At 38.5% G+C, this 16,501-nt stretch overlaps 2 protein-coding genes and 1 long non-coding RNA gene across 7 annotated transcripts in view; 2 read left to right on the forward strand and 1 right to left on the reverse strand.

The window, feature by feature from the left end:
* KCNIP4 (potassium voltage-gated channel interacting protein 4) overlaps positions 1-16,501 on the reverse strand; it is a 1,214,216-nt gene that overhangs the window by 776,893 nt on the left and 420,822 nt on the right. The window lies entirely within an intron of this gene.
* The window catches only part of LOC134732726 (uncharacterized), an 800,561-nt gene that overhangs the window by 441,435 nt on the left and 342,625 nt on the right, over positions 1-16,501 (forward strand). The window lies entirely within an intron of this gene.
* LOC129464727 (ras-related protein R-Ras2) lies at positions 11,683-15,678 on the forward strand. The gene has a single exon (XM_063619455.1). The coding sequence runs from the start codon at positions 14,559-14,561 to the stop codon at positions 15,171-15,173; it is 615 nt and encodes a 204-aa protein (XP_063475525.1). The 5' UTR covers positions 11,683-14,558; the 3' UTR covers positions 15,174-15,678.

Consider the following 16,501-nt stretch of genomic DNA (forward strand, 5'->3'; position numbering starts at 1 on the left):
TTCCATGCTTTATTTGACAAATAATAACCAGCAAAGTGCACATCAATAAAGAACCACTTATTAAATGAGCAATTTAATTTTTTTGACAAAAATATGTCAAAAAGAGACTTCTATATTAGATTTTATAACCACATGTAAATCAAAACAGTATATGGAAAAACATTTAGATCATTACATTTCATTTATTTTGCATAGTTTGTCTTTCCAACAATATGGAAAACTTCTAGGAGGCAATAGTCCTAATTTCATCTCTGTATTCTTTAAATGCTTAGTATTAGTTGGACAATTTGTAGGTATTCTGTAAACACATGTTGACGTTACTGTTGAGTACTGAAAAGTAAAATAAGGATGTTCTCATTACTTATGAACTCAAATGTGAAGAGGAGTAGAGAGGCTTACATTTTAACTTCAGGAAAAATACTCAGCCACTTTCCCAACCCGCATAAAAATATAAAACAAATGAAAGATGCCTCACAAAATAAGTGGTATCCTAGATAATTTACTCATTGGTATAGTGGCAGCTCATTTCCCAGAAACTGTAATGACATTTTTTTTTTTATTTAAAAGATAAGAATACAGTAGTGTTCATGTTATCACTAGGGTAATAATTATTGTTGCAAAAAGCAGCTCCTATTCTTGTGGTTGTTTTAAACTGGGGATTTAGAGGTATAGGAAGAAATTATAGATTATTATTCTTTGCTTCTTAAGTGATGCACTCTTTATATACAACTGAAATAATTAATAGAAATTCAATCTTCAAGTTATTGTGACATATTTTAGGAAATCAGCAGTAATTATTTCCTATCTAATTTTTATAATCATTAGTAATCAGGTAAGAGTTTATCTTGTTTTGAAAATTAAATTTTATTAAGCTTATAAATTACATTACAACAAAGAAAAATACAGCAATTTTCTTATTACTAAATCAAAAACATTATCCAATTTTTTTTAACTGGAAGTTTTCTTGGATGAATGAATACACAGATGGCATATGAATGGATGCCATCATATGATGAAAGGATCCATCATGAAAGGATGGATATGTAGACAAATATATGAATAAGCACCTGTTATGTTTTGGCTCTGTGTCCCCACCCAAATCACACCTTGAATTGTAATAATCTCTAGGTGTCATGACATGGACCCTGTGGAAGGTAACTGAATCACACAGGCAGGTTTTTCTAGGGCTGATCTTGTGATAGGGAATAAGTCTCATAATATCTGATGGTTTAATAAGGAAGAGTTCCTCTGCACATGCTCCCTCTTGCCTGCCGCCATGTAAGATGTCCCTTTGCTCTTCCTTCATCTCTACCATGATTATGAGGCCTCTCCAGCCATGTGGAACTGTGAGTCCATTAAACCTCTTTCCCTTATAAATTATGCAGTCTTGAGTATGTCTTGATCAGCAGCATGGGAACAGACTAATATAGCACTTAATAATATTCTCATCTGTATGTAACAAAATTGAAGTTACGCACCTTTCCTTGATTGATATGTATATCAATCTATTCATATATATATATATAGATTTATATATATAAAGCGCGTAACTTTAATTTGTCTTAATAATCATGTATCACCTATTATTCTTGGTATTGCACCACAAGGAACACAAGTATGAAAAAGAATTCTATGAGATCTAGGGGTTCATATTCTAGCACAATGGAGGCCATACTTACAGAGACTAAGTTAAACTCCATACATTTTCCACAAACAAAATTTAACAATTTTTAAGGAAATATTATTAAAGAACGCACAGAGCACTCCAGGTTGTCTATGCTTCTACTCATTGAAACAACTCACTCCTCCAGTAGCAGATGAGTTTTATTGAAATGCCTGGGCAATTTGAGGAAATGCTTTTTCCTTATCAGATACAACCCACAACAAATCACAAAAGGGTACTTTTTAATAGTGTTTTCAGGGAACGGGTCTACTGCTACCCTTAGGCTGACAATAATGCTTTAAGCTTTTCCTACATACATCTGCACACTTAAGAGAAAAGAATTTGGCTTACAACATTTTAAACTTCATTAATTAGGATGCCACCATTACAAGGGTTATGGCACTCAGATAATACCTAGTCTGCAGTTTCCATCTGAGTAAAGTAATGGTAGTAAGTGAACATATACTGTCCAAGATAATAATGAATATGATTTGTTGGGTCGTTGATTATATTAAACAGAAATACAAAAATTAATAGGACTTCCTAAGGGAGACCCTCAGTTATTCTGATATTGTTCTACTCATTCCCTTACCTTGGCTAATATTTTTTGAAAACAAGCAATAAGAAAAAGATGAAAGAATCAACAATTCCTACCACATTGAGACGTGGAATCCTTGGCCTATATTACTTTTACACTCATGGAAGATGTTGCAACGTAATGGAAGGGGCATGGACTTGGGCCACAGGAAGAACTTGTTTCAAATTCTGGTCCTGACATTTCTAGTGGGGTTGCCCTATTTTTTAATCAGTAAAATTGGACTAAAATCTATCTAAGGATTAGTATAAATGTGAAATAAATGATTGATGTAAAGAGCCTACCACAGTAGTTGGCACATAATAGGTGTTCGAAAATTGTTAAATGATTCTTACGTTGTAGCTGTTACAGAGGTAAAATTCAATGGATAGAATAGAAACCATTTACAATGCCTTGAAGAACTCAACTATGTCAGATTTAAAAACTGATTTGTATAATCACAAAAAGGAAAAGTAGGACAATCACATTAAATATTGTATAATCAGACTTTGCAAATTCAATCTGAATTTCTTTCTAATTAGTCAAAATTAGTGAGGTATGGTTGTTGCATCTCTTAACTACTGTATCACAGGGTCGGGTCATCACCTGCTTCTATTTATGTTTGCTTTTCCCATAAGGAATCCTCCTAGGTACAAGTCCCATCAATAGGAGCTGGAACATTGCCTAAATGAAAAATTTTATTTATTCCTTACTTCCTGAAGGAACTGCCACGGGGCCGGTCCTAATCAGCACTTCATTTTAATACATTATCATCGAGTTCTAAGGATTAATTTTATAAATGATTAATGAAAATACTTAATTGAATGTCACTCTCTGCTGCCTCCAGCTATTAAAGGTTGTTGCTCTCACTGATTCCAGATCGATGCTTTTTTAAACACTCAGCTTTGCAGCACTTTAAACTAGGTCTTCATTTAGAGACTGACCTGTGGCTCAAATAAAAAAATCTGGATTTTGAGTTATTGTTGTTGTTGTTTTTGGAATGATTGTACAATGCTTGACCAGCGACAGTTCATGTTGATTTCCTCCAACAGTTCATGTTTGCTTTCCTCCATAGAAACAGAAACTCGGCCGGGCATGGTGGCTCATGCCTGTAATCCCAGCACTTTGGGAGGCGGATGCAGGTGTATCACGAGGCCAGGAGTTTGAGGGCAGCCTGGCCAATGTGGTGAAACCCCGACTCTACTAAAAATACAAAAATTTGCTGGGCGTGGGGGCGGGCGCCTGTAGTCCCAGCTACTCAGGAGGTTGAGACAGGAGAATCGCTTAAACCCGGGAGGTGGAGGTTGCAGTGAGCCAAGAACGCGTCACTGAACTCCAGCCTGGGCGACAGAGGGAGACTCCGTCTCAAAAAAAAAAAAAAAAAAAAAAAAAAAAAAAAAAAAAAAAACAAAACAGAAACTCAATTTGGGGGGGTGGGTGTGGCAAATGCTCCAGCTAAGCTGCAAGTTCTTGCACCCTTACAAGTGGTCATGTGGCATGGCTTTCGGCCAATGAAAAGCCTGCTTAGGATTTCTGCAAAAGTTTTGCTGTCCTTTTACAGGTTTTTGCCCCTTCCTCCATATTGCTTCTGTTCTTTCCTCCTGCCCAGAGCGTGAAGGAAGATACAGTGCAGCAGCTATTTTTGGATTAGGAGAATGAAGACTAAGGAGACTGGAATCGAATCAAGATTAATTCAGCAGTTACCATAATAGACAGCAGCATGGATTTGGCCCATAGTCATTATTTGCTGACCCCTACTATAGACAAATGGATTAAGTTCAGCCCAGAATCAAGACAGAATAGGAAGGGAAATGATAATACAAACTGTGCAACTGCAGAGGAGGAGAAAGGGTGCAAAATACATTAAGAACACCTGTGTCCACAGCTCACCCAGTGATGGAACATCAAGTACCAAGGATATGTACAAGTTCCAGACAGTGGTTAAAGCACACTTCCTCAGGTTAAGATAAGTTCAAGAAGTAGAAAAGTTCACACTGCAGCTGAGATAATTCAGTTTTGAGATAAGAGGATGAGTTGGAGCTGAAACTAATGGAATGTGCTATAAAATTGTATAGAAATCAATCTTAGTTTTTTTATCTTCTTTTTCTTCAAAGAAGGTTTGTTATAATAAAATATTATCAGACCTCCTTCTATGCTTGTTATACTTTTTAAGACACCCTGGATGGTAGTAAATCCTTGGATTCCATTTCAGGATATAAGCAGAAAGAGTTGGGAAGAGACCATGAAATCTCTCAAGAGAGAATGTCAAGAGAGGCATTATCATCATTATGGTCTCTCTTGCATGATCTCAGGTATTATGAGATAAAATACAAGTGTACTATTGCTTTGTGAATCTGAGGCTATCTGGCCTTTCTTAACATGAAATACATCATGGCATGTCTTGAAAACTTAAGCTTTGATCATGTTCAGTGAATAGAGAGGATTGAATGTTTTATCAGTCTAATGAGTTGAAACACAATTCGCAAGGAACTCTGAAGACTTTTCATTCTGTCATCATTCCACTATGTGGTAAATAATAGCTAGCACATATTGATCACTAATTAGGCATCAGGCACTTTGTAGTGCACTGTATGCAGTCTACAGTTGAGCTCATCTAAACTTCCAAACAGCAGTATAAGGTGTCATGACCATGCTAATTTTTCAGACAGTCTTACAGGGAAAGGGCAAGTTTCTTAACCTCAATTTGTATGAAGCACTAAGATATTTCAATGAATATTCTGGATCCAATGTGTTTCTCTTTACAATTTTTGGTGGAAAAAAAATCTGCTGTCAAATACACAATGTACTTTTGTTTCCTAGGTTATACAGCTCTAGCTACAGTCTTGAGCCCTACACAACCCTGAAATTGAGAGTAAACAAATGTCACAAACATGACTGTATTATTCTTTAAAACATTTTGTTTACAATTCAGTTTGGTGAGTAGTTGTCTTTAAAGTTTTTATTCTTTAAATATTTGCTTTTCTTTCTATTTTGTAATATATCAATACTTAGGAAAATACAGTCTGAATAAATGTGTATAACTTATCACAATAATTTTTAAGATACCAGCAAACATTTGGTCAAAATTGGGCAAATAATTGTTGATATAATACATTAATGCATAAGGGAAGCAATGCATAGACCATGAGAGATCTCAGCTCTTTGTAAATGTCTTAAAAGCTACATAGGACTCATTGTTTAAGCTAATTCTAGATCACTGGATAAGGAGTTATCAAAAGCTCCCAAGTACCACAATAAAATAAGTATATTATTTGTTTATTCATTCACTAAATATTTATTGATAATTTTTAAGGATCAGACTAAACAAGATGGACCAAGTCCTGGCTTTCTCAGCACTTGCACATCAACAGACAGCTGTGTCCATGATCAGTAAGTTGAGGATGGCAGGACAGATCACCAGAGCATAAGCAAAGGTATGAGCTACACTCACAACTAAGACACTGAACTATCTGCCCTGGGTCTAAGCAAAGGCAACAGGGGTGGTTTTCCAGAAGCTCCAAGATAGGTGCATGTATATCCAGGTCCAATGTTCACAGCTTGGAACTGTAATCTTTAAAAGCCAAGTTGAGGGCTCAAGTCAAAACATTTCTCTGCCAATAAAAACCATGACTACTTGCAGAAGGAAAAGCCTGGCTATTTGGTTTTGAGAGAGTCAGGAGCACTAACCTGCTCTTTCAGCTTGCAAGCTTGCAGTTCTAGGCTTCCAAGTGAAAACCAACCTGCTTATCTTGCCTCATCTAGAATTAGAGGGGTGACAGAGGAAATTGGGAAGTAGTTTTGAAAGCTGCAGTGCCTTCCTTCCTTTCCTTCTTTCTCTCTCTCTCTCTTTCCTTCCACCCTCCCTCCCTCCCCTCCCTCCCTCCCTTCCTTCCTTCCTTCTTTTTCTTTCTTTCTTGACAGTCTCTTTCTGTTGCCCAGGCTGGAGTGCAGTGGCACAATCACGGCTCACTGCAACCTCCACCTCCTGGGTTTAAACAATTCTCCTGCCTCAGCCTCCTGAGTAGCTGGTATTACAGGTGCTGGCCACCATGCCTGGCTAATTTTTGTATTGTTTAGTAGAAATGGGGTTTCGCCATGTTGGCCAGGCTGGTCTGGAATTCCTGACCTCAAATGACCCAACCACCTGGGCCTCCCAATGTGCTGGGATTATAGGCATGAGCCACCGCACCCGGCCTAAAGCTGCAGTTTCTTTAACTTGTGATTTACTACAATATCAGGAAAGGGCAAGAATCTTGAATCTGAAATAATAATGATGACAATGGGGTTGAAAAAAGTAAAAACTCATTGTCTGGAGGTAAGATTATTATTTTTTAACCTAGTATTTTAAATATATTATTTTATTCTACTTTAGGTGTTAAATACATGAAGTAGTTAATTGTCAGCAATAATATAATATACAAGTCAAAGTACAAGAAAGTCTTATGCTTTCAAGCCTTGATGTAGAAAACAATTCTATGAGGTAAGTTAGGAATGAGGTGGGTAGGAAATTGAGGGTGCCTTGCTTTTTCAGCAACTGTCAGAGTGTTTGGTGCATGATACATATTTTCTGAATATTTTCAGAAAATCATTTCTGATTTGTCAGTATACTTTGAGTCTTGGCACACTTAACTGCAAAACGAAGTCACTGTGATAGAGAAAAAGGAATATATATATATATATATATATGCAGAGATATAATGAGATAGATGTACATTTACATTTTAAAAATCAGGTTTTCTTCACTGAAAAAATATGCGGGGTTCTTCTCAGGTTAATAATTATTACATAAGACCAATGATAAAACCACATTTCTTTGTTATGAAGCCTAAAATACTAGGTGTGTTTTCATGCAATTGCATTTTAAAAACAATTCTGTGCAATCATCTTATTTTGTAGTGATGTTCATAAACATACTTAATAGTAGATACATTTTTTATTACAACAAAATACTACTTTAATAAAAACACCAAGTTCTTTTGAAATGCACAGGAAAAGTTTCTCTCCACTGTTGTGCATGCTGAAGGACCACAGTGGGAAGCACACAGGCGGAGGGAAAGCTCAGAAATCTGAACTGTAATACCACACATAGCAGCATTCTGCTCTCGCAAGTCAGTAGATACTTTCCCCACTAAAATTTTATTTCAATAATTAATATAAGCTTTTTTCGTCTGAAGTATCTCTAAATCAGAGAAGGTTAAAATCAATCTGTATGTATGAACTTGCTGACAAGCTAGCGTAGCCACTTGCCTTTAGGTTTTTATTACTTTCCCAGTGGCCGATGGGCAGGCAGCAGTGTTAAGCCTGCTGACTGAAACATATTCTGAATTATATGGATCTCTGGAGGGGATGCATTCTACTTAACCTTGGCATTTGTTTTAAATTACAGGAATCTACCATATTATATTATCCAAGATTTTTAAAAATAGCTTTTTATTCCTTTTCTAAATTGCATCTCAAGGTTGTTAGAGTTCCTATTAAAAGCTAATTAATTAAAGAGAAAATACATACGTGTGTGTATATATATGTATATATACATATGTGTGTATATACTCTTCTACACATGCCAGCCAGAACCAACAATAATATTGTTTCAAGCTATATACTACCTGCTTCCAAAGAAGTTTAAAATCCCTTTTAGAGAACCAATTATTGATGTTTAAAGTCTGTAAATCATGAAGGTAGGAATACTTCTAAGTATCAAAATAAAATCTATGAAATGGCATATCATGAATATATGCTCTCTCACTTAAACTGTTAGAATTTTCATTTTAAAATAAATTTTATGGTATATATTTCAGGTATACAACATGATGCTATTCCTGCTCTGTTTGCTATTCAAAATCTCCCTCTTTTTAAAAAAATCACTAAATGGACTAAAAGCAAATCGCTTGCTTAATGGGTTGACTGATTTTTAAAGACTAAAAGAGTCAAATATAAATGACACCAAAATGTGGTCCAGAACCAATAGCTTGTCTAGCCTGAAGACTGGATGAATTATTCTATCCCATTTTAAACCATTTCCAACTGTTATTTCCAACACAAATTAAATAAGTCACAAGAAGCAATCATGATCAAGAATACCTTTCTGGAGAATAGCCATGTTGATTTTAAACTAACAGAAATTTATTTGTGGGTTGAATACGGACGCTTAATAAGGAAAAACAGAAAAAAACTTGTAATAGTCCCTCATTTATTTCAGGTACTGTGTTAGCTAGGTATTTTACTTATTCCTTCTCAGCAAATACTATAAAACCCATTTACCAATAAACTGTGGCTAGACGATATAAAAGAAATGAATCTGGACCAATTCCTGCAAATCATGTTAGGAAGTTACAAGAAAGTAAAAAGATTCATAGTCAATCAAGTGCTGTGAATAGCCATTGAGCTCTGGAAAGCCACAGAAGCAGACACATTAGATACAGGATAGAGGGTTCCTGTAGAAAGCTTTACAGAAAATGAAAAAGCCTAACGATCCTTAAATGAGGGTGACAGTAGGGTAGAGTAGTACTTAACCATATGACCTTTGGCTAGACTACTGCATTTGAATTACAGTTCTGTCACACACTAAATATATGATTATTGATAAGTTATTTACCATCTCGGTGCCTCAGTTTCCTTGTTTATAAAATTGCAATAGGACCTACTGTATAAAACTTGTGATAATTTGGTGACTAAAGGCACATAAAACACAGCATAGTAATGTGTATAAAGTACACATATATCAAATGTTAGCTCAAATTATTTCTGTGAAGACAAATATATCGCTCGTGGAACACATGGGGAGATCGATGTTGTCTTTACAGACACTGCAGTGCACTAGAAGAGCATATCAGTAATATCTTGTTCTTTAAATAAATTACTAGCATTCATATGGTATTTATCCTGAACAGGGACTATGATAAAGGCTTTTATGGATTTTATTTTCATTAAATTTTAATGAGATTTTGATGAATGTACTGCTATTCCCATTTTGCAGGTGAGGAAATAAAGGTAAAGTGAATTTTAAGAAGTTGCTTGAGTCCATAGCTGTAGTGATAGCGCCCATATTGAAAACCAAATCATCTGATAAGTCCAATTCCTGACAACTACATTATGGTGCCTTTCTAAGGCATAATGTGACACAGGTATAGAATGGTGACAATTGCAGCCATAATTGCCCTTTCCATTTTCAGCCCTCCAGTGCTTCATGAAGTACTGTGTTCATGAGTGGCTGCTGAATGACTGCCTGTAGGACACATCTTCCCAGAGCATGCTCCCTGGCAGATCACAGCCCAGGAGAACCACGAGCCCATCTGAAACCTCAGAAATAGCCCAGTGCCTGCAGGGGATGGTGCTGTAGCTTCAGACAGAACCTTCATGAGGGGCAGAAGTGTGGTGAAGTATCCCTGATCAGAGTCAGGTTCACATCGTAGGGCTCTGAAACATGATGCTGTCAATTCATCCCGAATTGTTCAAGGTCAAACTCTTAGGCATTCAACGCCATATCATTCCTCTCCACTCAATTCCATCCCTTTCCATTCCATCTCATTCCATTTCTTTCCATTGACTCCACTGTATTCCATTCCATTCCACTCCACTTCACTCTACTCCATTCTGCTCAAACTTATTAACTACTTACTACACTACTTAGTGTGTAAGTAAGAAGCAGCTGCTGCTCTAAAGATGAATAAAATTAGGCTTAACACCTAAGGAGCTCTCAGGCTGACCAAGTTCCATTCAGTAGGCAAGTTTAAAGAGCCAAAATCTATACTTTTAATACTCTTAGCTCTAAAACTAGAATTGGCCACAGTGTTCTTCCAGTGTATAGAAAAGTCTACTCAGAAGTCTTTATTTTTGAGGACTTGGTGAGAGTTAAATAAGGTATTTTCGACATATGTTTTTGATGAAGCATGAAAACTAGAAAGGTGTGTTTTGCTGGCTGAGGATACTTCCTGGTAAGACTCAAGGTCTACCATCTCAAATTAGAGTTCTCTCAAAGGTGCTAAACTCTATTGATTTTTTTATGAATCGCATATTTCTATATTTTTTTTTGCCAAACTCTCCCTTCTGTAAAGAACCATGATTTAAGCTAGCAACGACAAATGAAGCACAGTTACCCTCATTTTATTTGCAGCATTTCAGACTCAACTATTTTTCTGAAACATCGATTTTATTTCAATAGAGACAAGAAGGCTGCTAGTTTCCTTAATCCTGCGTTTTAAAAACATACTTCTATATGAATTGGAGAAATGAAAGGTGCTCCATAGTTTATGCTATTCCTTATTTTCGGAATGTATCCTAATCTCAGGATTCTTCATTGCTCTGACTACATATTATGTTTATTCCATCCTAAGGTTTTTCAAAGATAGGCATGTGGATTATCTAGATCAACAATCCCTAAAGGGCTTTTAAAATGTCAATTCCTGGGCCCTACTCCATTCCTGAAAATCAAAATTTTGAAGCAGAAACCTCAGAGTCTCCAAATTATCTCCCTCGGTATATCTCACCTTCTATCTCCCTTTGCAATCACAAGACAGTGACCAGGTCCAGTGCTGATATCATGGGCTGTCTGTCACCTGCCTGACAGTGATTCCTAGAGACTCTCACCCAAACAAACTCTCACAGAAACTAGGCAACGTGAGAGAAAGGAAGGTTCAGCTGGGGAGGCTTCATTGCATCAGGAATGCCTTATTTAATTCCAGAAGGTCAACAAGAGAAAACCAGGGCAACGGAGCATAAATGTTAACATTTATGGGCCCAGCTGGTGCCCTGCTGAGGCTACGTATTTGAGATTTTGCAAGCCAGGCAATATTGCAAGTGAACATGCTGTATAGATTCTGATTCTGCAGGAAAATTCTCCTTCAGTATTGCATAGTTGCATTTACTAATTCTGCTTTCTTAGTATTTTGTGAGTTTGTTTTACTTTGTATTTTAACTTTCAGCTAAACAAATGACAAGTAACCAAAAAACGAATGAAAGGACTATTTCCTATGCAGCTACTGTGTTTACATATATTACCTCATTTAATATGGTTAACATGTCAGGGGCATGGTGGCTCAAGCCTGTAATCTCAGCACTTTGGGAGGCCAAGGTGGGCAGATCGCTTGAGGCCAGGACTTCGAGACCAGTCTGGCCAACATTGCAAAACCCTGTCTCTACTAAAAATACAAAAAATATAGCTGGGTGTGGTGGCGCATATCTGTAATCTCAGCTACTCAGAAGGCTGAGAAACGAGAATTGCTTGAACTCAGGAGATGAGGGTTGCAGTGAGCCGAGATCACGCCACTGCACTCCAGCCTGGGTGACAGGGTGAGACTCTGTTTCAACAACAACAACAAAAAAAGTAACACTTTGAGAAGAGGTTCTTATTATCTCTATATTAAAAAATAAAGCAAACAAAACGAACAGTGGATAATTATTTACCCAAAGTTAATAAATCTCAGCATTGGATCTTGAGCCCTGTTTCTTTCAAAGCAAAAATCTATGTTTTATTCTATTACACTCTGCTGTTTCCAAAACAGGCCAAATAATTTCTACCCCTCAAACATTTACCAGTGGCAGAAAACAACTATGAAATCACACTGGGGCCATAAAGTACTAAGAGGAAATTTCTATAAAGCCACACAACCGTCTCATTTCCTTGTGGCCACACTTTATATTCATTCAATGAAGAATCAGGATCTACACTGCACCACACATGGGGGGCTGACTAGGCACAGACGTACCTGGTAATCTTTGATTTCTCCAACTCTACAGTGGATCAAGGTTCTGGCAAATGTAGAAGTACCTCAAACCTTTCTGGTCATTTTCAAACTTAAATTCTGTATACAGTACAAGCATACTGTTGAGGGTGGCTTTAATGTTGCATAAAACTGCAGCTTATGGATAGCAGGGATGGGTGAAGTTGCCACACCTCATCACTGCATGCCATTCAGTACCTTTTATCCGTTAAAGTTCAGGCTACCACATCAGCACTAGGATATTTTAAATCCTTATATCTGAAAGCACAGGAACCTCTCCACTTTTCTGTGTGTGTAGTGTAGCCCTTGGCACATTGCAGAAAACAAAAACAAAGAAAAAATACAAAAAATATCACCACCTGTACGGGGTTGAATAGTATTCCTTAAAATTTCGTGTCTACTTGGAATTTGTGAATATAACCTTATTTGGAAATAGAGTCTTTGCAAATATAATCAAGTCAAGATTAGGTCATACTGTATTAGAGAGGGCCCTGAACCCAATGTGACTTGTGTCCTTATCATCCTTACAAGAGGGAAATTGACCTGGCGCAGTAGCTCACGCCTGTAATCCCAGAACTTTGGGAGGCTGAGGTGGGTGGATCACAAGGTCAGGAGATCGAGACTATCCTGGCCAACATGATGAAACCCCATCTCTACTAAAAATACAAGAATTAGCTGGGCTTGGTGGCACATGCCTGTAATCCCAGCTACTCGGGAGGCTGAGGCAGGAGAATAGCTTGAACCAGGAAGTCGGAGGTTGAAGTGAGCCAAGATTGCACCACTGTACTACAGCCTGGGCGACAGAGCGAGATTCCGTCTCAAAAAAAGAAAAAAAAAGACAAGGGAAATTTGGACATGGAGATACAGATAATGAAAAGAAGGGCATGAACAGATGGAGGCAGAGATTGGAGCAATGCATTTATAAGCCTAAGAATGCTAAGGATTACCACCAACCACCAGAAGCTGGAAGAGATAAGAAAGGAGTCTTCTATAGCATGTTTAGAAGTAGTATGTCCCACCAACACCTTGATCTCAGACTTCTAGTCTCCAGAAGTGTCAGACAGTAAATTTCTATTGTTTTAAGCCACACAGTTTGTGATACTTTGTTATGGCCACCCTAGGAAACTAATACACCACCCATGAATATCCACGTACCACATGCAAGTTGCCATGCTCAGCGTTGAGAATATGGAACAATGGAGAGGTATGCCTGGTATCTGGGACACATATCAGTGTCTATAGACATAGAGGAGGAAGGCAAAAGAGTGTTCCACTTTATTTTTACTCCAGTGTATTGCTTTTCTTCTAAAGAGCCACAGACAATGACTTCTCATCCTCCTCTTCCTCGTTATTCCTTGGCTTACAAACTAATGCATACATCATGGGGTTCCCAGTATTTCCTTTTCCCCCCAATATTTTATGCCCCATACTTGTGTTTATACTGTGATATAATAAAATGGCACGAAGTAGAAACACACCCTTCGCATGGAGCACACATTACCCAGTGGTTTTATTAAGACTTGTGTTTTGGCATCTGAGCTATGTGAAATCTCACTCAAGGCTCTACGATGCCGGTATGTTCTCTATATGAATGTGGCATGACTGAAAACATAAAACTGTTATCACAAAACTGTTACATACATTGTAAAACAAACAGCTCTCTGATGTGGTTTGGCTCTGTGTCCCCACCCAAATCTCATCTCAAATTATAGTCCCCGTGTGTCAAGGGAGAGACCTGGTGGGAGGTGACTGAATCATAGGAGTGGATTCCCCATGCTGTTCTCCTGATGGTGAGTGACTTCTCACGAGATCTGATGGTTTAAAAGTGGCAGTTTCCCCTTTGCTCTCTCTCTCTCCTGCCGCCTTGTGAAGCAAGTACTTGCTTCTCCTTCTGCCATGATTGTAAGTTTCCTGAGGCCTCTCCAGCCATGCAGAACTGTGAGTCCATTAAACCTCTTTTATTTATAAATTACCCAGCCTCAGGCTATTCTTTATAACAGTGTGAAAATGGACTAATACACTCTCAAAATCCATCCAGTGCATAAAAGCACCATTTGAACTGCCACAAATGCAATAAGGCCTCTGAAATTTTCTAGTTCCACCCTTTCCATCACCTCAGCTAAAGTATCTTCTCCTCCTAAACTGCAGGACCTCCTTTTATAAGAGTGAGAATTCCTAAATTAAAATAACCAACAGAAAGTGCAAAAGAAGGAAGGGAGAAAAGGAGGGTGGGATGGAAACAAAATTGATGAGTGCAGTTGTAAGTTTCAGGGATTCTTTACATTCCTAACATTGGTTTATTTGGTATTATAAATTAAGAAAATTGAGAGGCGCTGCGGAGACGCGTAGAGGAGCGCGCCCCCCGGCCGCTGCCGCCCCTGGCCCGTGCCGTCACCCCGCTTCTCCGCGCCTAAGGCGGTACCCAGCCAGCCCCCAGCGCCGCGCTACCGCGCTGACCGGCCCTCCAGACACCTCCCGGTACCCGGGACCCCAGCCCGGCCGCTCGCCCGCAGCCCGCCGGCCGCACACGTCCCTGGAGCCGGGCCTAGGGCGGGCGGCAGCGGCGGCTCGGCGCAGTCAGGCTGGGCTCTGCGGCGTCCCCATGGCCGCGGCCGGCTGGCGGGACGGCTCCGGCCAGGAGAAGTACCGGCTTGTGGTGGTCGGCGGGGGCGGCGTGGGCAAGTCGGCGCTCACTATCCAGTTCATCCAGTCCTATTTTGTAACGGATTATGATCCAACCATTGAAGATTCTTACACAAAGCAGTGTGTGATAGATGACAGAGCAGCCCGGCTAGATATTTTGGATACAGCAGGACAAGAAGAGTTTGGAGCCATGAGAGAACAGTATATGAGGACTGGCGAGGGCTTCCTGTTGGTCTTTTCAGTCACAGATAGAGGCAGTTTTGAAGAAATCTATAAGTTTCAAAGACAGATTCTCAGAGTAAAGGATCGTGATGAGTTCCCAATGATTTTAATTGGTAATAAAGCAGATCTGGATCATCAAAGACAGGTAACGCAGGAAGAAGGACAGCAGTTAGCACGGCAACTTAAGGTAACATACATGGAGGCATCAGCAAAGATTAGGATGAATGTAGATCAAGCTTTCCATGAACTTGTCCGGGTTATCAGGAAATTTCAAGAGCAGGAATGTCCTCCTTCACCAGAACCAACACGGAAAGAAAAAGATAAGAAAGGCTGCCATTGTGTCATATTCTAGAATCCCTTCAGTTTTAGCTACCAACTGCCAGGAAAAGCCCTCATCTTCTCTTCCTCTCCTCAGTTTACATCTTGTTGGTACCTTTCTAGCCTTAGACAAATGATCACCATGTTAGCCTTAGACCAAGAAGCTGGCTAGTCCTTTCTGTGAAGCTAATACAATGGTCATTTCCAGACAAATTTAAAGGAAACACTAAGGCTGCTTCAAAGATTATCTGATTCCTTTAAAATATATGTCTATATATACAGACATGCTCTTTTTTTAAGTGCTTACATTTTAATAGAGATGAATCAGTTTTGGAATCTAAGCTGTTTGCCAAGCTGAAGCTACAGGTTGTGAAATAATTTTTAACTTTTGGAATCATACTGCCTACTGTTACTCTAAATAGAAATATAGGGATTTTTTTTAATGTGAATTTTTGCCTATCTTTAAACATTTCAATGTCAGCCTTTGTTAACCTTAAATACACTGAATTGAATCTGAAAAAAAAAAAATAAAAAATAAAATAAATTAAGAAAATTGAAAAATTATCCATAATGCCCAATGACTTTGTTTATAGATTTGTGTCAGATCTTACAGAAAATGGATCACTGAAATAGTCATGTCTAGATTGAGCTGACATTTACTGAGCTCCCCTTCCGCTTCAAACTCAGTGTCAGATACCACTTTATATGCTGTGTAAGAATTCTTTTGTGAGGCTGGGCATGGTGGCTCACGTTTGTAATCTCAGCACTTTGGGAGGCCGAGGCAGGTGGATCCCCAGGTCAGGAGTATGAGACCAGCCTGGCCAACACAGTGAAACCCTGTTTCTACTAAAAATACACAAATTAGCTGGGCATGGTGGCAGACGCCTATAATCCCAGCTACTCGGGAGGCTGAAGTAGGAGAATCGCTTGAACCAGGAGGTGGCAGTTGCAGTGAGCTGAGATTGTGCCATTGCACTCCAGCTTGGGCAACAGAGCTAGACTCCATCTCAAAAACAAACAAACAAACAAACAGACAAAAAAAAAGAATTATTTTGTGCTTATTTACACAAGCTCAAATAGGAGTGAACAAAGTTTTATTAGCTTGTATGTAGTCATGCATTATTATAACCAATGTTAATACTGGGTCTTAAACTTAATTAGGCCTTCAGATTTGAAAATCTCAATGTTTCTTTCTACTAAACCATGTGGCCTCACCAAATATATTTCAGGACAAATCCTAGAGCACGTGTTATCTTGGGAGGAGTCCGTTTTTTGCTTTTACAAAACAGTCATATTGCCAAATATTTAAGAGAAGAAGTTCTACAATTTATAGTGTATGGTCACACTGTCACCTGACAACCT

The sequence above is a fragment of the Symphalangus syndactylus genome, chromosome 16 (assembly GCF_028878055.3).
Source record: "Symphalangus syndactylus isolate Jambi chromosome 16, NHGRI_mSymSyn1-v2.1_pri, whole genome shotgun sequence".
Classification (NCBI taxonomy): Eukaryota; Metazoa; Chordata; class Mammalia; order Primates; family Hylobatidae; genus Symphalangus; species Symphalangus syndactylus.

Coding starts and splice junctions, on each gene's coding strand:
- LOC129464727 (XM_063619455.1), top strand. CDS start 14,559: ATGGCCGCGGCCGGCTGGCGGGACGGCTCCGGCCAGGAGAAGTACCGG.